This window comes from Sminthopsis crassicaudata, chromosome 2 (genome assembly GCF_048593235.1).
Source record: "Sminthopsis crassicaudata isolate SCR6 chromosome 2, ASM4859323v1, whole genome shotgun sequence".
Classification (NCBI taxonomy): Eukaryota; Metazoa; Chordata; class Mammalia; order Dasyuromorphia; family Dasyuridae; genus Sminthopsis; species Sminthopsis crassicaudata.
In genome coordinates, this window is record NC_133618.1 from 261,448,019 (window position 1) to 261,473,117 (window position 25,099).

The 25,099-nt window shown below is 33.4% G+C and overlaps 1 protein-coding gene across 1 annotated transcript; it reads right to left on the bottom strand.

Moving 5' to 3' along the window:
- Window positions 1-4,568: 4,568 nt before the first annotated feature.
- On the bottom strand, window positions 4,569-17,452 carry LOC141555879 (olfactory receptor 4F4-like). The gene is made up of 3 exons (XM_074289166.1): window positions 17,234-17,452; window positions 17,070-17,107; window positions 4,569-5,598 (listed from the first exon to the last, which is right to left on the bottom strand). The coding sequence occupies exon 3, from the start codon at window positions 5,581-5,583 to the stop codon at window positions 4,645-4,647; it is 939 nt and encodes a 312-aa protein (XP_074145267.1). The 5' UTR covers window positions 5,584-5,598; window positions 17,070-17,107; window positions 17,234-17,452; the 3' UTR covers window positions 4,569-4,644.
- Window positions 17,453-25,099: the final 7,647 nt, after the last annotated feature.

The window sequence follows — 25,099 nt, forward strand, 5'->3', positions numbered from 1 at the left end:
TTCTTTGAATTCTACTTAAATTCATTGTGGCCAAAAACTTATCAATTTGATGATAGCAAAATTATCTGTTTTATCTTCTATGATTTCCTTCATCTCTTGTTAATTAAGAATTTTACTACTCAAGGAGGGAAGTGATTATGAGAAGGAAGAAGAGTGATAGAAAACAGGGCATATTGAGGGGAGGCATGGTCAGTAGCAAAATATTTTTGAGGAAAGTTAAAGTGAAAGGAGATAATAGAATAAATGGAGGGGGAATGCAATTAGCAATAGTAATTGGGGAAATAATTTTGAAGTAAGTTTCTCTGAGGAAGACCTCATTTCTACCATGTATAGGAAACTGAGTCAAAAAATTATAAAAGCCATTCCCCATTAATAAATGATCAAAAGAAATGAAATATACCCAAGGTATAAAATCTTGGATATCCTTTGACCCAACAATACTACTAGGTATGAGTCCTAAAAGAGATTTTAAAAAAAAGGATGTATGAAAATATTTATAGCAGCTTTCTTCCCAGCCAAAAAAAAAAATTGGAAATTAAGGGGATGCCCATTAATTGAAGAATGGATAAATAAATTGTGGTATGTGATTATGATGTAATATTATTGTTCTATAGAAAATGAGTGGGATGATCTCAGAAAAACCTAAAAAGTCCTCCATGACCTCAAGAAAAGTGAAATGTACTTTATACAAAGTAATAGCAATGTTGTAGGATGATCAGCAAAGAATGACTTTGCTTTTCTCAGCCAGACAACTGATCCTTGACTACTCTGAAGGACTTGTAATGAAAAATACTATCTATACCCGGAGAATTAACTGATTATGTCTGAATACAGACTGAAACATACTCTTCTTGTTTTTTTGTGAAGGAGAAATGTGGAGATTATGTTTTTCATCCCAGCATGACTTTTATAGAAATGTTTCATATAACTTCACATCTGCCTTCTTAATGGGGACAAGGTGGAAGGTAGAAAAGTGGAACTCATAGTTTTAAAAGTAAGTGTTTAAAATTGTTTTAAATATAGCTGGAGTAAAATAAAAATATTAAAATAAGAATTCTACTCATAATAATTGTGTGGCTTAAAGGTTAAAATTAGAAGATATTCAGGTAAGATACAATTATTTCATAAAAGAGATTAGAGGGATGTCTTATCCAAGCAAGGAATTTAGAAGATCACAAAAGATAAAATGGATCACTTCAATTCCATTACATTGAAAAGACTTTGAATGAACAGAAATTGAATTAAATTAATAGATCTATGGTTTTCAAAGTTCTGAAAAGTAGAGCATTTGTCCTTTTGAAAGTTCTTTCATTCTTTTCACATTTTCTATGATCTTTCAAACATCACTGACAATGACTCAATCATAATGTTTCACTTTTTTAAAATAAATTTTATTGACATTTAGATTTTTTTTCATTGCCTAACTTTCCTCCTGTATCCCTCTTCCCATTCTCCTTCCCCAAGAAACATCCAATATAACAAAGAAACTTTTTTTAAGAAAAAATAGGGAGAAAAATAGGGAAGATGATGGAATAGGTTGATAAATTTCAAACTCTCCAGATTTTCCCCACAAACAGAACAAGTAGAGTTAAGTCAGAACAGGGGTTCTCCCAGCACAATCCAAGATGATACAAAAAAAGAAAGGCCTGAGGCCAGTGATTAGTCAGTGTAAAGTGCAAACACCTCAAGGCTACCTCCATAGAAACACTAAGTGGTGATCTTTGGGGCTAACTGGGTTTGGCTGACTACTACACAGAAACTTTCACCTCCCAGACAGTGTGAGGAGTCAGGGATCTGCGTCTGGGAAGACTGGGGAAACCGTGGCTGATTATTAATGCAGGCTCACATGTGTTGCATCCAGGACATACAGTCCTAGATGAGAAAGAACCAACACACCCAAGAGCACAGAGGCAGTGGGGCACATGTTGCTGGCTATGGCTTGCAGGAAAATAGAGCTCTTGATTTGGGGTTCCATGGATTCATCTGTTACTTTTTCCTTACCTCCATTTTTTCCTCACATCAATTTTTATAATTAATTTGCTTGGTACATTATCTATGCATTTACATTAGTCTCTTCAGGTAATTCCACTTTGTCTTCCTAATTGAAATCACTTCTCTTTCTGTCTTCAGAATGCCCACTTTGAGACTTTACACCCTTCCTGAGCACATGTTGCCCATAGAATTTTAGTCTTTGGGATCCAAGCTATCCTTTTTCTGAGGTTATATGGGTTATTCAAAGAGAACTGACCCCTCTGGCTTGCCAGGACGATTTCAGGGATGGTCATCCACTTTTAGTGTCTACCTCGCACTAGTGGCTTCAAGAAGCTGTAGTATGCACAGTAGTCACAACCCAAAGACCAAACTGGTGGAGGGACTACACTAGGTTAAGCATAACTGACAGGCCTCATGAGTTGAAGTAAGGTGGAATCTAACTCCTAGGTGAGTTAAGGTAGAGTCTACCCCAAGCAAATGAAGATTTCATCTTGATGGAGAAAAGCATCTACTGCATCCCAGGCCATTACCAGTCATCTTGACTTATGTCTTGCCATTAGACCTTGATGACTCTGGAAGAGAGAATGAAGCTGACAACTTGGAGCTATTCTGTCTCATTCAAATACAGTTCAAATCAAGACATTGCCCATGATGTCACTAGTCCTCTTTGAAAAGTAAGGACAAACAATATTTCCTCTAAACTCCTAGAAATCTATTTTCTCATTATCTAGGGTTTGTGTAAAACATTGCCTATTTTTTTGTATCACAAACACTATGAGTCAACGGGGATTTACTTTGAAGAGTCCCAACATTTTCACTCCAACAGTGAAATCTTCAATGAAAGGGATAATCAGATATATTATGGAATTCCACTTTGTTGTTTATTCTGTCTTTTGATAAAAGAAACTATAAGAAATTCAAGTCAAGAAGAGATTTTACCTACATAGTTTCTAGAGAAAAACAGAGAGACAGCAAGCAGAGTGGCAGAAAGAAACCCAGAGAAAGACAGAGAAGGATACAGAATGAAAGAGAAAACTATAAACCAAAATACACACAGAGAGAAAGAGACAGAGACACAGAAACAGAGACTCAAAAAAAAAGGATACAGATGGAGAGAAAGAGAAAGAAAGAGAGATAGAGTCAGAAAGAGATGGAGAGAGAGAACATTGTACATTTTTTAGACAATTAAAGTAATTATCTTCTGTGCATATTTATATGTTTCCAAAAGTTCTCATCAATTTTCTCTTTCCTTTTAGATAGAATATATTCCAATTACAAAATCACTTCTATTTCCTCACTTATTAATCATCACTGACATGCTCTTAACCATGCTTCTTCCACTACCTCACCTAATCCTGAATTTCCTCACTTAAATGTACATTCTTTAAAATATCCCCATTTGCCTATTCTGACTTTTTTTTTAATAAGTATAGTTTAATATTTCAAAGCTATATCGCATTAATGGGTGTCATCTTACTATGATTCAGTAATAGCTATAGAATCAGTTTTGTCTTCTTGCACCTGTGCCATTTATGGATACTACCTACTTGCCTGCTCACAGGAGATTTATTGTTTCTACCATGTGGAATGCCTTATGTTAGAAATGAAGAGTACCCTTTGACCCAGCAGTTCCATTACTGGGTCTGTATTCAAGGAAATCATAGAAGGAAAAGGACCCACATGTGCAAAAATATTTGTAGCAGCTCTTTTGTGGTAGCAAAGAACTGGAAAAGGAGAGCAAAGAATTGGAAAATGGCTGAATAAGTTCTGGTACATGAAGGTAATGGAATATTATTGTTCTATAAAAATTATGAACAAACTGATTATAGAAAGGACTGGAAAGGTTTACATGAACTGATTCTAAGCAAAACAAGCAGAATCAGGAATACATAGTATATAATAACAGCAAGAATGTGCAATGATCTGCTATGAAAGTCTTGGTTCTTTTCAACAGTTCAGTCATTCAAAGCAATCACAATAGGCTTTGAACAGAAACTTGCCATCTGCATTTAGAAAAAGATCTAATGAGACTGAATTTAAATCAACAAATGTTAAATTTAAAATTAAATTAATAATTAAATTAAATAAATTTAAAAATAAATACTATAATTAAAAAATAAATGAAGAATAATTGAAAAGATTATTAAGCATGATCTTTGTATTCTAGAATCTTTCAAACTGTTATAGCTAAAGATTTTCTTCTTTCACTCTTCTATCCATATGTTCACCCTCTTCAAAAAACTTTTAGTTTCTCATAAAAGACCATTTATTTCATATTCATTAATATGTGTTCCTCAAATAAGATGTCTTGCATATGGCCAAGCAAGCATGGAATTTCCATGAAAAAATATTTCTTAAAGTATTTATTACCAAGTTCAGTGTTATCCAAGCATAAGCATGTTCAAATAGTTAATCTATGGAAACTTTAAAAATGGATTTCACAGCTTAGGGTTACAATTCTCATCTCTGCAGAATCAAGGAAGAGATAGAAGTTGAAGATATAACTCAACAGCCACCTATAAATTATCCCTACAAATCTAGAAGTAGATGAATTTATAATTAAATTTCTGGTGCTCTAGCATATCATTCAATGGTTTAAGGGCTACTCAAGAAGATCCTAAACCATCTCTTGATCTTGATCAACAAAATCTATCATGAATACTCCTTAGAACCAACAATATTCTTGGTTAATCTTTTTACTGCCATCTTCATATCCTTATTCCTAAATGTATATATAATAGGATTCAAGAGTGGAGTTATAAGAAAGATAAATATGAGCAAAAATTTATCCAAAGATAATGTGGGGACTTGCCATACATAGACAAAGAAACAAGGAGCAAAAAACAAGAATACCACAGAGAGGTGAGCTGAGAGGGTGGAGAAAGCCTTGGACAAACCAGCTGAAGAGTGATGTCTGACAGTGACCAGAATTATAATATAGGAGATGATTAGAAGGAAGAAGGTTCCCATAGTGACAATTCCACTATTTATAGTAACCCCATACACCACCTTGGAAGTATCTCTGCAGGCAAGTTTTGCAACCTGGGGAAAATCACAATAAAAACTTCCAAGCTTGTTAGGACCACAGAAGGGTAAATCTATAACAAGCACAAACTGAGATACAGAATGGAGCATCCCTATCACCCAGGCAATAGCTGCAAAACGAATGCATGCCTTGCGGTTCATAATAATCAGGTAATGGAGAGGCTTACAGATGGCTGCATATCTGTCATAAGCCATGGCTATCAACAAGACTAGTTCAGTTCCTCCTATGAAATGGATAAAAAACATCTGAATCATGCACCCTGGGAAGAAAATGACTTTACGTTCACTGAAAATGTCAAGGATCATTCGTGGTATTGTTGTAGAAGACAGACCAAAGTCAGTGAGAGAAAGGTTGGCCAGCAAGAAGTACATAGGAGAATGAAGGTGAGAGTCAAAAATCACAGTAAACACAATGAAGAGGTTTCCCAGCACAATTCCCACATAGAATGAAAAGAAAAACAAGAAGAGGAAAATCTTCATCTTCCAAGATGTTGCCAGCTCCAGCATCACAAATTCAGTTACCACAGAGTTGTTTATACCATCCATTGACACTGAGATGACCTGAGGGTAGGAAAAAAGTAAGAAATTAGATGTGTAAGGAATTAAATTGGTTAACCTATTTGTTCCACCAATGATTTTTGGAAGGCTCTACAACATTAGAGCTGTAATAAATTTGTTAAGTCACATAATAAAGAAGAAAAGGTTGAGGAAATAGAATAAATTAAGTAATCAGGAGTAATAAGGAGTTGAAGGTAGGAGAGGCAAAAAAAGCTATCAAAAAACATCAAATGGAATGCAGTTGATTCTGCAAACATAAATAGGAAAGAAATATAAAATATTTCATAACACAACAACATTCCATCAAATCATACGCCACAACTTGTTTAGATATTCCCCCATTGATGGGAATCCCCTCAATTTCCAATTTTTTCACCACAAAAAGAGCTGCTATAAATGTTTTTGTAAATAATAGGTCCTTTCCAAGTTTTAATTCTTTGGAATATAAACTCAATAGTGGTATTGCTGGGTCAAATGGTATGCACAATTTGGTAGCCCTTTGGACATAGTTTCAAATTATTTCTAAAATTGTTGAAAAATTTCATCAAAGGTACACTTCTATCTTTCCACATTCATTCCAGTATTTGTCATTTTCCTATCTATCATATTAGTCAATTACATACACGTGAGAAGGTGCCTTAGAACTATTTTCATTTGCATTTCTCTAATCAATAGATATTTAGAATATTTCTGATGTGACTACTGATTGATAGCTTTTATTTCTTCTGAAAACTGAATAGGCAATTTTCAAAAGGAAAAATAAAAGCTATCAATATAGATTTATATTACATATATACATATATGTGCTACAGATAGATTATAATTAGAAAAAGGTAATGTAAGGTAATTCTAAAGTTTCACTTCATAACCATCACACTTGGCAAAGTTGACCTCCAAAAACAGAGAATGAAAACTGTTGGAAGAAAATCACTATGATGTGACTTAGCATAGCCATTCTGTCAAGCAATTTAATATTATAATCAGAAAGGTATGAAGTAGTCATATGCCAATCTTTTAATCCACAAGCATCTTCTTTGTGCCAGGCAGTATTAATTAAGGAATTAAGGAATGACTGAATAAAATACAGTATATAATACTATAATGCTATGATAGAATAAAAAATGATAGCTTAGCAAAAAGCCTGGGAAGATTTATGTGACCTAAGAGTGAAATTAAAATAATGTCATACAACAATACCTTAAAAATAAATTTATTTGAATAAATCAAGAACTCTGATCAATGCAATGATTATTATTCCAATATACTGATAATGAAGTATATTAAATACCTCTTAATGGTGAAGTGAAGAATTCAATGTGCAAAGGAAAGAAATATTTAGCAGAGCCAAGATGGAAAAGAAGCCAAAAAGTTGCCTGATCTCTCCCCAGTTAACTTCAGAAACAATATGAATCAAATTGCTAAATCAATCCTGGCACAATAAAACCTAAAAAAGAACCTAGAAAAGGAAACTATTTTCCATCTTAAGACTGCTTAGAAGAATTTCAGGAAAAGTCTGAGTCACTTGGATACAAGGGGAGCATAAATGGTGACTAGGCAAGCCATTGTTAGCAATAGGACAGGTCAACAATCAAAGCCCTTCATTCCTGATTCAGCAAACTAGTGGCAATGCGGGCCAAATGTGATAAATCCAGGTCCAGTACAGAAAGCAAATTGCCAGCCCCAGAGCCCTAGTACAACAGGCATGACTAAGCTGGGCCACTCCAGCACACTGGGCAAGGCACCAGTACCGTAAGCCTCAGAGTGGAAAGTCAGTGACCCTGCCTCCACCTCCCAGCACAAGAAGCTTGGGACAGTGTCCTTTATGCCGCAGAAGCAGATCTCAACTTTTAAAATGAATGGGAAAAAGGCCAAGCTATACAGCAACAAGAGAAGATGGAAACACAAAGTCAGAAAAAAACAACAGTGTCAAGTGACAATACCACTACTATGTCTGAATCCAAAAAATATATATTTTTTAAAGGAAAAGGACCTATATAAAAATATTTCTAGCAGTTCTTTTCTGGAGACAAAGAATTAGAAATTGAAGAGATATCCATCAACTGGAAAATGTATAAATCATGGTATGTAACTGTGATGGAATACTATTGTGCTGTAAGAAATGATGAGAGGATGCCCTCAGGAAAAAAGGAAAAGACTTCTATGAGCTGATGCAAAGTGAAATGTACTGTATACAAAGTAATAATAATGTAAGATGATCTGCAGTGAAGGACATAATTATTCCCAGCAATACAATGACCTAAGAAAACCCTGAAGGAATTAAATGAAAAATGCTATCCAGATCCAGAGAAAGAACTGATGGTATCTAAAATAGATTAAACACACTTTTTTATTTTTGTTGCTTTTCTTGAAGGTTATTTTTTGATTGGATTGTTTGCATTTTTCCACGATATGGCTATCATAGAAATGTTTTCTATGACTGCATATGTATAACATAACAAATTGTTTGCGTTCTCAGTGGGGGAGGAAGCATATAGAAGGAGGAAAAAAGAATCTGGAACTCAAAAAATTTTAAAAACAAATGTTTAAAATTGTTTTTGCATATAACTGGGAAGGGAATAAAATACTAAATTTAATATATATATATATATATATATATATATATATATATATATATATATATATATATATATATATATATATATATTAAATATCACAATTACAAGTGGCTCAGCGGACAGAACAACCCTGGAGGCGGAAGGACCTGAGTTTAAATCCATCCTAAGATCCTAAGATTATTACTATTTCACCCTGGGCAAGTCACTTGTCCCTAATTAAAAAAAAAAAAAAAAAAAAAAAAAAAGGAATTAGCTTAAAAGAAATGATGAGGTGAAAGTCAAACAAGAAAAACTAGAAGAATTGGAAAACCATCAATTCTAATTTAGAATAATTTTGAGACAAAGACATAATCCCAATGTCATCTATGGAGATAAAGGTTCAACATTAATAAGTGTCAGGAATCACAGAGAAAAATAGAAACAGAAACAAGAAACAAAAAATATATGAAGAAAGGGACTGGTCTTTCCTTACTCAGTCAACTCTAGCTCCTTAGAAAGGATAGAAAAAATTTGGCTAGAAGAATAAAGTTCAAGCAACATACCAATCCACCTTTATATATCTTTAACATTTCACTAAAATTAGTCAGTTTGAATGTTGCTCAGGACTCTCTCCTCTTAGCAGACCAGAAAATACTCTACACATATTAAAATACAGGTTAAGAATTCACATATGCTGTGCAAGCACAGCCCTGGCACTGGCCCCAGACCCAACCCACCATCAGCTCCAGCCCAGACCCCCGCATCAGGGAAGTGGGACCTCCGAATCAGCAGCACTGCTGGAAGCTTCAGGACCTCTCAGGCCAGCAACACTAGGAAGTATTTGGAGTGTCAGCTGAGAGGATTTGTGGCAATGGGTGGAAGTCTGCTGTGCAGTCCCCAGGCAAGCTGCACCAGCACAACCTAGGCCCTAGTTTCAACAAAGCAGGACTCAAATTTTAGCACACTAGATCTTACAGCTTTAGTGAAGTGGAGACCCTCCTAACAGTTCCAGGGCAGAAGAGTGCTTGTGATCAGGTCCCTAGAAGGATTTCTGAAAACAACACACAAAACCCCTATAGCTTGGGACAGGGCACCCTCCACCATGGAAACAGAGCCCTATTTTAACAAATAGTTAAAAGCCAAGTAATAAGCTAAGAAAATGAGCAGACAACAAAATAAGTTTCTGACTATTGAAAGTTATTATGGTGACAAGGAAGATTAAAACACATTCAGAAGATGGTTCAAAGCCAAAATTCCTACATCCAAAGACTCCAAAACAAAAACTGAAAGATTGGGTCAGGGTTTGGAAGAGCTCAAAAGGGATTTGAAAATCAAAAGGAAAAAAATGGGGAAAAAATTGAGAGTGATGAAAATAAATACAAAAAGCTAAAGAGAAGAAAAATGACTTATAAAACAAAATTGGGCAATTGGGAAAGGAGATACAAAAGCTTATTGAGGGAAATAATTCCTTAAAAATTAGAACTCAGCAAATGGAAGCTAATGACTTTATAAGAAGAAATAAATCAGAGATGAAATAAAGCAAAATCAACAAAACAAATTTAAAAAATAGAGCAAAGCAAAATTTAAAAATTAAAATAAAAATATAAATGTGAAATATCTCATTGGAAAAACAACTGGCCTGAAAAATAGATCCAGGAGACATAATTTTAAAATTATTGATGTACCTGAAAGTCATGATCACAAAAAGAGCCCAAACATAAACTTTCAAAAATATCAAAGAAAACTGTCCTGATATCTAGAACCAGAGGGTAAAATAGAAATAGAATCCACCACTCATCTTTTGAGAGAGATCCCAAAATGAAAATTCCCAGGAATATTATAGCCAAATTCTAAAACTCCCAGGTCAAGGAAAAAATATTGCAAGCATCCAGAAAGAAATAATTCAAATAAGTGGTACCACAGTCAATATAACACAAGATTTACTAACTTCTACACTAAAGGACCAGAGGGTTTGAAATGATATTCTGGAGGACAATGAAACTAGGATTATAACCAAGTATCACCTACCCAGAAAAACTGAGTATAATTCTTCATAAGGAAAGGTGGGTCATTCAGTGAAATAAAGGATTTTCAAGCATTCATGATGAAAATATCAGAACTGAATAAAAATTTGATTTTCAAATGCAAGACTCTGGAGAAACATAAAGAAATAATCAGGAAAGTGATATCATAAGGGACTTAATAAGGTTTATCTTTTTTTGCATTCCTTCATGGGGAGAAGATGCTTGTAACTCATTAGAAGTTTCTCATTATTATAGCAGTTAGAAAGAGTATATATAAGACGGAGGGTACAGGCATGAGTTGAATATGAAAGGATAATATCTCTTTAAAAGTGATGAAATTAAGGGGTAAGAAAGTAATGTACTAGAAAAAAGGGAAAGGGAAAAGTGGAATGGTGCAAATTATCTGCCATAAAAAAGAGGCAAGAAAAAGATTTACAATGGAGGGAAGAGGGGAGTGAGTGAATCTTGCTCTCATCAGAAATTGGCTCAAAGAGAAAATAACATATATACTTAATAGAGGCATAGAAATCTATCTTACCCTGCAGAAAAATTGAAGAGGAATGGGACATGGAAGGGGAAGGGTGATAAAAGAGAGGGCATATTGGGGGAGAGAGTAGTCAGTACCAAAATACTTTGGGGGAGGGACTGGGTACCAAAATACTTTGGGGGAGGGACTGGGTGAAAGGAGAGAGAGAATGAATGGAGGGAAGTACAGTTAGCAATAATAATTGTAAAAAAGAATTTCGAAGCAAGTCTCTCTGATAAGACCTCATTTCTCAAACATAGAAGGAACTGAGTCAAATTTATTTTAAAAAATAATAAGAGCTGCACCCCGACTGATAAATGATCAAAACATATGATCTGTGATCAAAGAAGTATAAATTCATGCATATCCTGCTTCACATACCAATATCACTACTAGGCATGAATACCAAAAGAGATTCGAAAGGAGGAAAATGACCTATATGTACAAAAATATTCATAGCAACTTTCTTCTCAGGGCAAAATAAAATTAGAAATTGAGGAAATGCCCATCACTTGGAGAATGGCTCACTGTGTAAGTGTTTCTGATGGAATATTATTGTTCTATGGGAAATAATGAGCAGAATGTTCTCAGGAAAAGAAAAAAAAAACCTGGAAAGTCCTCTATGAACTCAAAGTGAAAGATATTGTATACAAAGTTATAGCAATATTCTGGGATAAGTAGTTGTAAATGACTTCTCTATTCTCAACAGTACAATCATTCCCAACTACTCTAAAGGAGTTATGATGAAAAATCCATACCCACAGAAGCAACTGATTATGTCTGAATACAGATTGAAGCATTCTCTCTTTCTTTCTCGATCTCTCTCTCTTTTCTTTTCAACTTAATTTTTCTTGAGTTTTTATTTTCATTAGGGTGGGATATATGTTTTCTGCCACAACTTGACTTTTATGGAAATGTTTTACATAACTTCACATGTGGATTCTTAATCATGGGATGGGACTGAGAGAACCTAGAAATCAAAAATTTTAAAAACATGTAAAAATTGTTTTAATGTAACTGGGGGCAAATATTAAATTAACAAAATAAAATTTTAAAATAATTTACATTATATCAGAAAAAAATCCAAATATTGCATTCTCTCTCACCACTCCCTACCATCATCCTGATAGCCTCCTGGAGGAAAGATGTTTCTATGTTCCTTGATCTCACATAGATATCAATGTGACCACTTCAGTTTTCAAACTCATTACCAAACTCTCTCTCAAAGTATGATTTGTTAAAGGGGTACCTCCTGGTTAACAGTAGTTTACTGAAAGGAAAATTTCTTTACCAGACTGCTTTTTATCTTCCAGACCTACCTAATCTAAGATATTAAAATAAAGTGTCAAAAATGCCAAGAAGGTCAAAACTACAGGCAATAGAACTTTCCCATAGAAATATTATAAATGTAATATTTATTACATTTATTACATAAAAAGATATAACTTTACATGACATATATACACAATACTTTTAACATTTGGCAATATTCTAGGATATACTATAAGATATTTAATATGTATGGGAATGCCTGCCATCTAGGGGAGGGGGTGGAGGGAAGGAGGGGAAAAACTCGGAACAGAAGGGAGTACAAGGGATAATGTTGTAAAAAAAAAATTCCTTTGCATATGTACTGTCAAAGAAAATGTTATAATTATCAAAATTAATAATAAAGAAAAAAAAAAACATTTGGCAATATTCCTAAGATAGTCCTGAGGATTTCTCTTTTATTAAGACTTAAGATTTATAAAGGCTAAAAATGTCAAAACTATAGAAACATAATGGTTCCATTAATAAATATGTGAAAGTATACAAATTGAGCTAAAATTCTAGCTTAACACAGACTGGTAGTGCAACAATATTCAAATACTTAGCCTCTCTTTGTGCTATTGAACTTAAATGCACACACACACACACACACACACACACACACACACATATGCCTGTTGAACTGTATATTGAGTTAGGAAAACACAAATTAACACTGTATAAGTTTTATTGTTTTGAACATTTTCCTAATTACATATTAATCTGTTTCCTTATTGGGGACATTTTGTTGGCTACAAAATTAGAGTAAATTTCCTCATAAAGGTCTTCTTGTACCAATGAAATCACAGATATAATTCTTATCATTTAAATTTGTATGTTACTTAAACAAAAATATTATTTTTATTACTAAATTTAAAAAATATTTATAGAATTTTTATTTTAAAAATTTTATGAGGAGCTCTCATTATAGTACATTAATAGAGGGAAGGTTGTTTAATAGAAGATGTCCAGGCATAGTAAATCATAGAATTTCTCACTGAACAAAATGTTAGTGTTTCTCTAGTCTAACCCCTTCAGGTGGAAATGAGGAAACTGAGTCTGGAGAAGTTAAGCATAAAACAATTACATAGAAAAGTACAAAAATATGTATTTAAATAAAGTATGCATGAGATAACATAATGTAATTATCCACATGTTAATTGCCATTAGAGATTACTTCAAAATAAGACTTTTTAAAAATTTTATTCTGAACATAAGAAACAAAGCAAGTATTTCCATATAGTCAAATACCAAAAACAAAAAAGATGACTGTACATGAAACTGCAAATCTATGATGTACAACTTATTATTCCTTTTAAATATATAATAATTAAATTATAATGTAACTTTTTTCTTCTCTCCCACCCCACCTTAGAAATGTTTACCATTAGACACAAATACATATGTTTGTGTATATACATATATGCATATGTATATATGTATATGTGTAAAAATAATTCTATACATACTTGTAATTATCAATTATTTCTCTGGATCCAGAAAGAGTCTTCTTTCATAAGTCTTTTGTTATTAATTTGGGTATTTAAAATAGTCAAAATGATTTAATTGCTCAAAGTTGTTCTAAAAATAATGTTCTAAAAACAATATTATTGGTACTATATATAATGTTCTTTTGGTTCTGCTAATTTCATTCTCTATTATTTTATCCAAGTCTATCTATGTATCTAAAATTATCAAATTCATCATTTCTCCTAACACTATAGCATTACATTATAATAATATACTATAACTTGTTATAAAATATTAATTACGCATATTATGTTATTTCATAGGAAGGAGAGGGTGTCACTAAAGTCATAATTAGAGCATAAAAAGATACAGCTGTGGAAAAATTTCCCTAATCATTGGAAGGTGATAAAATGTCAACCTTGTTGACTTGTTGACTTTACTTGACTTAGTTTCTTTGGGCACCACAAACCTTTTCTAATAGTCAAAGGATATCATTTATCTAATCAAAAAGAGTTCAAGGCAGGTTTTTTTAGAAAGAACCCTGGATTTGAAAGTGACATGAGTTTGAGTCCCTGTTCTGCTTTTTACTAATTTTGTGATCTTGTAGAATCTACATATGAACCTAAGTTTTGTCACTTGTAAAATGATGATAATAATACTTGAACTACATGTTTCACAATACTATTGGAGTAATGTGCTCTCTAAACCTTAAAGCATAATATAAATATGAGTTATCTTATGTCCCTTTGAGAGGGCTTAACTTTTAAATCTAAGTTTTTACATATTTTATGTAGTTTTCCCAGCATGTACCTTAAAGAAGGAAACTTCTGCCCAGCAAATGATAGATAAGACTTAATCTCATTTTAAATAATTTCACTTTATCAACAAAATGCCCTCCTAATGCAGATGAAGTAATCTCCAATGGCAATTAACATGTGGATAATTATAATATTCAATTAATACTTGAATTAAATGAATAATGGAGTTGTGCTTTACTAGTGAGCAGAATGTAAGTCAAAGTCTAGGGACAAACCTTTTTTACAGTGACTGCCTCTGAATTTACATTCTTGCTTATTTAGATATTTGTTGACCTTTTGAGTGATGTATCTTTCATTGATTCAGCATTAAGTAATGAATTGTAAAAATCAAATCAAATAACATATTGTGGACACATATGATTAGCAAATTATCTCCTTAAGGGTTTAAACAAAGGGACAAAGAGAGCAGATATCCGAATTATCCCTTCACATGGACCCTCATGTGACCTGTCACTACAGTAATATTTGTCTGGAATCTGCTCAGCAGTGTCTGTCATCTCAGGATATTATCACAGATAAGCCAAAAATTAACATTGTGAATAGCTAGTCAATAAATCAAATGATCAGCCCTGTTAATTTTTTTTTTAGGATTCCATATAAACACATAGGAATGCTCCATCTATTCTGCAATTTAATAAAGTTTTCTCTATCCCATGCAACTGTCAAGACAAAAATAAGCATTTAAGAGATTCCCCAACACTACCCCAGTAAAAGAAGTATGAAAATAACCTTTATATCCATAAAACTTTTTCATGCACAGAAATATTCTTGACATAGTTCTGAGTACTTCCCTTTCTTTATGACACAAGTTTTGCCAAGGTCAAAAAGGCCAAAATTACAAGTAACATTAATGTTCCATTAGTAAGTAAATGACTAATTAACAATTTAGAAAACCTTAAAACAAATATTCAGAATTAGGGAGGAGAGAAAGACTACCTTAGACTCTCAACAGTTGAAACAAACTGGACAAAGAAGTCCAAAGTGGAGATTAAAAAGCAGAAAGTAAAGATAGCTCCATCCACAAATTCTTCATATATAGTCTCAAGAATATGAGACATGTTCCTCCCTTCATCCCTGAAAAACCCAAACAAGCATGCATATAATGGGAGGACAGGCGAAGGCATCCATCTCTCATACTAAAAGGCAACAGCTAATTTTGGAATATGAATACTTGCAAATGTTGCTTTAAAAATGAAATAAAATATACATAAATATGTTTTGTGTTATTTTTATGCTAAGGGGAGCACAGTGCCTTTTACTAGCCATATTCAAAGGTTGAAGAGACATTATCCTACTAACCGTGAATTCTTCTACTTTCAGAGAGCAATTTGCCCATTTGTGAGGCATGCAAATGAGAGCTGTATTGGTATAAATAAAGGTGTTTTCCCCAAATCTGGCTTATATAAAACTCAAATACTGTCAGCAATTTGCTGTGATGTTTTTTTCTAATTTACCAATGTATTTATTTTCCAAAAGATAACTTTTGGTGAGAGGAGAACTATGCTTGAGCCCATGATACCTGGAATGTCTGATTTATTTTCAGCAGTTTAGCAATTTAGCAATTCAGCTGTGTGGTTCTGAGTTTGTAATATATGAATCTGGATGTGAATCATTCCATTGTTGCAGATTCCTTATAATAAAACACCTTTTTAGCAAGATATATTAAAACACAAACACACACACACACACACACACACACACACACACACACATTGTGATTTTGGACAAGTCTCTCAACTTTTCTGAAGACTCAGAAAAAAATAATTCAAATGACTTACTGGTTGTCATGCACCTAGAAAATAAGTATCTGAGATAGGATTTAGACTTACATTGTCCTAACTCTGATCATATTAGCTCTTACCATTCTTCTGGAAATATTTTGCAATTTAGAGTAAACTGAGCAATGATTGGGAAAGAATCTGATAAAATATTTAAAACCTTCATAAAGCATCAACTATTAGTCACTTAGCAAGAACAGCTATCTTCTAATTAGCTGTGTTTCTTACAGTTAATCATCTTAGATAAGACTTCATGGTGCTTCATATATAGTAATCATTCAATCAATGTTTGTTGAATGAATGAATGATCTTATAGCAGCCCTGGGTAATCAGATGATAACTCCTTTAGGCAAGTAATTTATATAAAACATGTTTCATGACCTCTCACAAATCTTTTTTAATTGATTGAATTAATTCACAAAGTATTCAAACTAGAAGAGATAGTAGATATCATCTAATCCAATCCATTCGTTTCATATATCACAAAAGTGAGAATTAGAAATGTTATGATTTACTTGAGGTCACTCAGATACCTTGTTAGTAGCAGAAACAAGGTTAGGACTCATCTCCAGAACTTAACCCTCTTTCCAGTATATCACACCTTTGGTTTGATATGGTATAATTTACTCAAGGATCAAATTTTGATCTGGAAGTCAACCTAGATCTCTTAGTGCCCTGAGGTGTTCTAGCTTCCCCTTCTCTACTAAAAGCTTTTTTCTATTTATCCCCAACAGGTGCTGGGAAACTTAAAATTGTGTAGTAAAGTAAAATAGCACATGTCAACTATTTTGAAATAATGGAAAAAAGATTTTTCTCTAAGAATGGTTGTCATGGGAGTTGTAGTTATAGAAAAAGGGATATTTTTAAAAGGTTGAAGTCTGGTTTTTTGCATAAGTGTGCATGTATTTCATATAAGGGACTAAATATTCCCTTTATTTGGACAAAACAAGGATAAGAAGTTGTTTTTAAAAAGTCTATTCATATGAGAAACTTACTTTGGTTGCTTCCTCTAGTGTATCCCAACTAGCAATATCTGTAAGAGAGAAGAGTTTTTTAATCTTTAGGATGTGAAGCCTTCTTGAGGTGAAATAGATTAGTATATAACTATTAACATTAAATAGTGATATAATAATGTCAATGTGGCAATATTCTCCCTTACCCTTGCCTCATTTGTAACCATGACTCTCCCTAGCACAGAGGATAGGAAATGGGAGTCTTAGAATTAATAAGTGTAGCTATATCTGTCTGAGGTAAGAGCAGGGAATTCTTTGAGAAACCCAAACTGTTACTTTTCCCATTAGGGAAACATTTCTAAGAGGCAAGAATACATATCCTTTGATTTGGAAGAGATGTTGATGTGCCCTCGGGGATCTGAAAGTTTATCAGCTCCCAGATTGGATGGAAACTAGAACTGATTGTTAGGTCATAGACCAGAACAGTTGCAAACCTGTGTAAATTCCACTGGACAATTGCCCAAATAATAACAAGTAAGAAGGATCCATGGCATGTAATCTACTACAAAATGATTTATTGGCCATGAGCACGTCTTTTTTCTGTATTTATATAGATGGGCACCAAAAAAATATTTCCGGCCAAATTGTTTTCATTTTATAATTCTGTGCAGATGCAATTATGTTTTTAATCAGTTTTTAACATTTTATTTAAAGTTTTGAGTTCTAAGTTCTATCCTTCCATCCATTTTTCTTCTCTCTCTCCCGGAGATGTTAAGTAATCAGATAAAGATTTCACATGTGTAGTTATGCAAAACATTCCCATATTAGTCATTAATCAAATAAAAGAAAAAATAAGAGAAAAAAAGTAAAACAACAACAACAACAACAAAAAAAAAAAAAAAAAAAAAAAAAAAAAACATGCTTCATTCTACATTCAACCACTATCAGTTCTTTCTTGAAATGCACATAGTATACATCGCCATTAGTCATTTGGGATTGTTTTGGATCATTGTATTGAAGAGAATAGCTTAGTCTACTATTTGTTATGTGAATAATGTTCTCCTAATTCTATTTGTTTCACTATCAGTTCAGGTAAGTCTCATCAGCTTTGTTTTTTTTGTTTTTGTTTTTTTTTTTAAATCATTCTGTTTGTCATTTCTTATAACATAATAATATCTCATTACAATGCTATACTACACAGCGTTTCTTGTAGGGGCAAGAAACCAGAAACCGAATGGATGCCTATCAATTGGAGAATGGCTGAATAAATTATGGTATATTAATAAATATGATATATGAATGCACCAAAATATTGTTGTTCTGTAAGAAATGACCAGCAGGATGAATTCTGAGAGGCCTGGAGAGACTTACATGAACTAATGCTAAGTGAAATGAGCAGAAACAGGAGATCATTATACATGGCACAAGACTATGCAATTATCAATTCCTTTGGATGCAGCTCTCTTCAACAACTAGATGATTCAAACCAGTTCCAATTATTCAGTGATGAAAAGAGCTGTCTACACCCAGAGAGAGGACTGTGGGAATTGAGTATGGACCACAACATAGCATTCTCACTCTTTCTGTTGTTGTTTGCTTGCATTTTGCTTTCTTTCTCGGTTTTTTTTTCCTTCTTGATCCGATTTTTTTTTTGTGCAACAAATAACTGTATAAATATGTATACATATATTGGATTTAACATTTTTTAATATATTGAACATGTATTAGATTACCTCTCATCTAGGGGAGGAGATGGGGAAAAGGAGAGGATAATTTGGAACAGAAGGTTTTGCAAGGGTCAATGTTGAAAAGTTACCCGTGCATATGTTTTATAAATAAAAAGCTTTAATAAAAAAGATTTATATATATACATGTATATACTATACTAGTATATACTATATACTATATAGTATAGCTACTATAAATATTTTTATATAAATTGGTCCTTTTCCCATTTTGAATATCTTTAAGATACAAACTTAGCAATATTATTGTTGGATCAGATGGCATGCCCAGTTTTATTGCCCTTTATGCATAATTCCAAATTGCTCTCCAGAATAGTTGGATCATTTCATAATTCCACCAACAGTGCATTAGTGTTTCATTTTTCTCACATCCTTGCTACATATCACATTTTCCTTTTTTGTCCTATTAGCCACACTAATAGATATGAGGTGATACCTCAGAGTTATTTTAATTTGCATTTCTCTAATCAGTAATGATTTAAAGCATTTTTTTCATACAACTATTTTTATCTTTGCATCCCTGGAGCAGTGAGAGAACTTGGTCTTTTTAAAGCTAAGGTCTTTAACAAGCCTCAGTTTGACTAAAGCAATATCTAATTAAGGTTCAGTAATAAATGAAGCAAAGAATGGCCTATGTCATATATATATATATATTATATATATATATATATATATATATATATATATGTATATATATATAATATATTATATATTATATATTATATATTGTAACATGCTGTTGTCTCCAGAAACTGCTGATCGCTCTCTGGTCTAAAGGAGATTCTTCCTCCACAGAGCCGCCTCAAGTCTGGTCCAAATAAGACTCTCTCTATCTCTCAAGTGCCGCCCTCTTTTATCCTCCCAGAGAATGGGCATGGGATAACCCAAGGGCTTCTAGGAAAAATTACTTCAACCAATGAACTTGCTCCTTCTAAGCATGCAAGCTCCTCCCCAGGAGTTCACAGAAGTAAAACTCCCAGTAAAGGCTGGAACAAGAGAATTGCTAAATACCAACTTAGCACTTAGTAAGAACCTAAAAATATATATGTGTGTGTGTGTGTGTGTGTGTGTGTGTGTGTGTATGTATAAACTGGGAATAGAAGACCCTCAGGATTTCTGGCCAAAACAGAAAGAATTGCTATTTACAGGGGGCAGCTAGGTGGCACAGTGGATAGAGCACCAGCCCTGAATTCAGGAGGACCAGAGTTCAAATCTGGTCTCAGACACTTAACACTTCCTAGCTGTGTGACCCTGGGCAAATCACTTAACTCCAGCCTCAGGAAAAAAGAAAAAGAAAAAAAAATACTAAAAAAAAAAGAATTACTATTTACATTCACTCTGAGCCAATTGGAGCCCAAATAAGGACCAAATTGGGCTTAGCCTGGAACTTGTTTAATTCATGAAAGCCAGAATGATTTGGGTTTAAGGCATGCTCCCAGCCCACAACTTCAAGATATCTTGTGATATTTTAGCTATCAAAATTTATATTCATTTGGGCAGAACACCTATTGTTTTTGTATAGAGTACAACGTGTAGAGGTATAATACCTTTTGTGGACAGAGAAAAGAAAAGAGGAGAGGAGAGAAGAGGAGAGGAGAAGAGAGGAGAGGAGAGGAGAGGAGAGGAGAGGAGAGGAGAGGAGAGGAGAGGAGAGGAGAGGAGAGGAGAGGAGAGGAGAGGAGAGGAGAGAGGAGAGGAGAAGAAAGAAAATTGGCCAAGTGGCCAATTCCACTTGGGTTCCCAGTAGGATACCTCCTACTCTTACTCACAAAGATTATGGTTTGTCCTTTGTGCCAAAGAAAACTATGACATTTAGGGAAGTGATGACATGATATGCAAGTGAATTGAATTTAAATGAGAAAGGGTTATGCAAATCACCAGCCTCACTTTAACCATGTATGAATTTGGGAATGATTTGTAATTTTATAAATTTATTCCTTGTTATACATATTTGAGAAATTCGTTATTTTTTCTTTTTCTTGCTATTAGGTTCTCTCTCTCTCTCTCTCTCTCTCTCTCTCTCTCTCTCTCTCTCTCTCTCTCTCTCTCTCTCTTTTCCTGAGGCAATTGGAATTAAGTGATTTGCTCAGGGTCACAAAGCTAGGAAGTGTTAAGTGTTTGAGACTAGATTTGAACTCATGTCCTCTTCAGGATTGTGCTCTATTCACTGCATCATCTAGCTGGTCCAGAGGTGGTACTTGCAAATAAAAGTTCCCAATTTTTGGCTTTCCTTATAATTTTAGTTGCATTGGTTTTGTTTATATCTATTTTACATTTTTTTGATGCTCTGTGTATCATCTTTAGTTCTAAATTCTTCCCTTATCATATACTATATTATTATGGTCATTTACTATAATGTAATTTGTACCTATTGTATTCCACTCATACACCATACTACTTCTTAGTCAGTAGCAGATTGTTTTGATACTGATACCTTTATAATACAAATTAAGGTCTGGTATCACTAGAACAATTACTTTCCTGCTTTTTTTTTTTTTTTTCCCAATGATTTCCTTGATATTTTTGAACTTTTGTTTTTACTAATGAATTTTATTATTTTTAACTCTGTAAAGTAATTCTCTGAGAATTTGATTGGTATGGTACTGAGTAAATAGCTTAATTTAGGTAGAATTGTCATTTTTATTATATTGATTCTGCCTATCCATGAGCAACTAGTATATTTTCAATTGTGCAGATATGACTTCATTTGTGTTAATGGTATTTTATAGTTGTGTTCATGTAGTTCCTGGCTTTATCTTGGCAGGTAGACTCCCAAATATTTTATATTGTCTAAGGTAATTCTGAATGGAATTTGCCTTTTTCTTGCTGCTGGACTTTGTTGCTAATATATAGAAATGCTGACGTTTATGTGAGTTTGTTTTGTATCCTACCACATTACTAAAGTTGTTAATAATTTCATGTAGCTATTAATTAACACTAGGATTTTCTAAATGTGCCATCATGTCATCTATAAAGAATAATAGTTTGGTTTCCTCATTGTCTCTTCTAATTCATATAAGTAAAAAGTTGGGAAAATATTTTTACACTTAACGGTTCTGATAAAGGCCTTATTTCCAAAATATAGAGAGAACTGATTCTAATTTATAAGAAATCAAGCCATTCTCCAATTTATAAATGGTCAAAGGATATGAACAGACAATTTTCAGATGATGAAATTGAAACTATTTCTACTTATATGAAAAGGTGCTCCAAATCACTATTGATCAGAGAAATGCAAATTTAAGACAACTCTGTCAGATTGGCTAAGATGACAGGAAAAGATAATGATGAATGTTGGAGGGGATATGGAAAAACTGGGACACTGATACATTGTTGGTGGAGTTGTGAAAGAATCCAACCATTCTGGAGAGCAATTTGGAATTATGCCCAAAAAGTTATCAAACTGTGCATACCCTTTGATTCAGCAGTGCTACTACTGGGCTTATATCTCAAAGAAATACTAAAGAGGGGAAAGGGGCCTGTATGTGCCAAAATGTTTGTAGCAGCCCTTTTTGTAGTGGCTAGAAACTGGAAAATGCATGGATGTCCATCAATTGAAAAATGGTTGGGTAAATTATGGTATATGAATGTTATGGAATATTATTGTTCTATAAGAAATGACCAGCAGGATGAATACAGAGAGGCTTAGAGAGACTTACATGAACTGATGTTGAGTGAAATGAGCAGAACCAGGAGATCATTATACATTTCAACAATGATACCGTATGAAGATGTATCCTGATGGAAGTGGATATCTTCAACAAAGAGAAGATCTAATTAAGTTCTAGTTGATCAATGATAGACAGAATCAGCTACACCCAGAGAAGGAACACTGGGAAATGAGTGTAAACTGTTTGCACTTTTATCTTTCTTCCCAGGTTATTTTTACCTTCTGAAAACAATTCTTCCTGTGCAACAAGAAATTCGGTTCTGCACACATATATTGTATCTAGGATATACTATAACACACATTTAACATGTATGGGACTGCCTGTCATCTAGGGTAGGGGATGGAGGGAAGGAGGGGAAAATTTGGAAAAAAAGTGAGTACAAGGGATAATGTTGTAAAAAATTATCCATGCATATGTGCTGTCAAAAAAATTATAATTATAAAATTAATAAAATAAAAAAGAAATTCAAAAAAAATAAAAGAAAAATTCTCTTCTGTGTAAGTTGTTTATCCTCGGCATTCCTGAAACTGGTAGGAAAGCAAGGCAAACTGCCCATTCAACAACTTAATGGTAAGAAGAGTAGACTGGACTATGATGGTTTTTCTATCTTTATTGAGTAGAAATTAATTTTCCCTCAAATAATTTTTGCTACTTGAAGATGTAATAATGCACAAATTATTCCATTTCCCCTCTCCAAAGTGTATGTTTAACTTTTAGCCTTTGACAAAATCAAGTATTTCCTTGCTAAAACGGTTTCTGAAATCTTATAGCTTTATTATTGTGGTGATCTTATTCCCACAAATAGGAAAATGATGAAACAAGCAAAATACAAATTTACATACTCCAGATTAAGGGTCTTGATAATATTACAGTCAATTCCATTTATTTTTCCTGGAAAAATTCCTACCTGAATGAGTAATGAGTATAGAGTAAATTATGAAAAATGTAATTTGCTGAATTTTAACAAAATCAACATGGATTTGTCATGCCTATTCATCCAACTTAAACTATGCTATATTTTACTTCTTCCAGTCTGATTACTTTCTTCTGCAAATGTTTGTCAGGAATCTACTCTGTGTGACACATTTTGGCAGATATTATGTCCAATATAAAACCAAAACATACACATTCTTTGAACTAAAGGGACTTACAATAAAGTAAAGAATGCATTATAGATAACAAGACTCTAAAAAAAACCTCTCTAAAATGGGAATTAAGTATAAGAGATAAAGCAATTTCAGATATCTTCATGGTCTAAGAAACCCAGAACCAAAATGAGATAATAATGGATAAGCAACAAAGAATACCAATTCTTATCCTCTAATGTATTCACTCAGCAACTCCTCTGCCAAACACCTCATTCCTATAGAAGGCCTAAACAACTCAACCTAAAAGCTTGCAATTGGTTTGAACTCAATCTTTCTTTCTCCCAGTAGTAAAAAATCAAAGAGCAGAAACTTCCCCAGGCTGGTATTTTAACAGTTTTATGTGCTACAATAGGACTTAGAAATTGAGGAATAGAAAGAGCTGGAGCAAAACATATGTGTGTGAATGTGTAGCATTCCACTGAATGAGAGGGAAAGAGCCCAGTACCTAGCTGGCATGAGCTCTGTTCTCCCACTGTGTCCTGAAAGTCACTTAAAGCAGAGATTGAGGTCAATAAAACATTAATTGTCCAGGAGGTTGAGAGAACTTTGGAAATGGACCCCAGAGAAACTACCATCAGTCAGAGAGTGAGTAATATGGGAACATAAAAAGGAAAAACATGTTGAAATTAATAAATATCTCAGAATAAAGAAAACTCAGTTTAAAATTTTGCATATAAAAAATTGACCAAAAGGGAAGATGTTAATAACAGAAGGGTATATGATTTTTAGATGAGAAAAAATATAAAAGAAAAAATGAAGAATACAGCATGTCTAGCAGGAGTTACAAAGCATTCAGTACCTTTGAGAAGTCTGAAAAACATTATTAGGAGATATTTTAATTAAGCATTGAATAATGGTCCCAACAGATTACTTAAGACTAAAGGAGAATAAATGAGAAGACCAAGGGCTAAAACCAACATAAGCAATGGTATAGAGACAGAAGAATAAGATATCAATCTAGGACATGGCAAGTAGATTTTGTTGAAACAAAAGCATTTAATAATTCATAGTATCCAATAAGGCTGAAAAAATAGGTAGAAGTTATAATCTGAAGGACATGGAATGCAAAGCTAAGGAGTATGGACTCTTATTATTTGGTTAATAAAAACCAGCACTATATAGTTTGGGACCATGGAATTTCCATGAAAAAATGTTATTTTTCTGAGATGATTATTACTAAGCCCAATAAGAGCCAAGAATAATTGAAAGTACAGATTCTTACAACAATATTACACTGAATAAGGTACATGAAAACTGATAGTGTTGAATTCATTAAACTCAGAAATTAAGATTATCTTCTCTATGTGCTCCAAATGACAAAGTAGAAAGTAGGAATAGGGTGTTGCTCTATTCCTGCTGAGGACCAAAAATAGTACATCTCTAAAATCCAAAAGATCTTCTTAGGGTGTCTTAGGCCATGATGTCTGTATACATGCTACACCCTACACAAGTCTAGAAGCATTGAACACAATCCTGAAGTGTCCCTTGATTTTATTTCATAAAACCCA

Coding starts and splice junctions, on each gene's coding strand:
- LOC141555879 (XM_074289166.1), bottom strand. CDS start 5,583: ATGGATGGTATAAACAACTCTGTGGTAACTGAATTTGTGATGCTGGAG.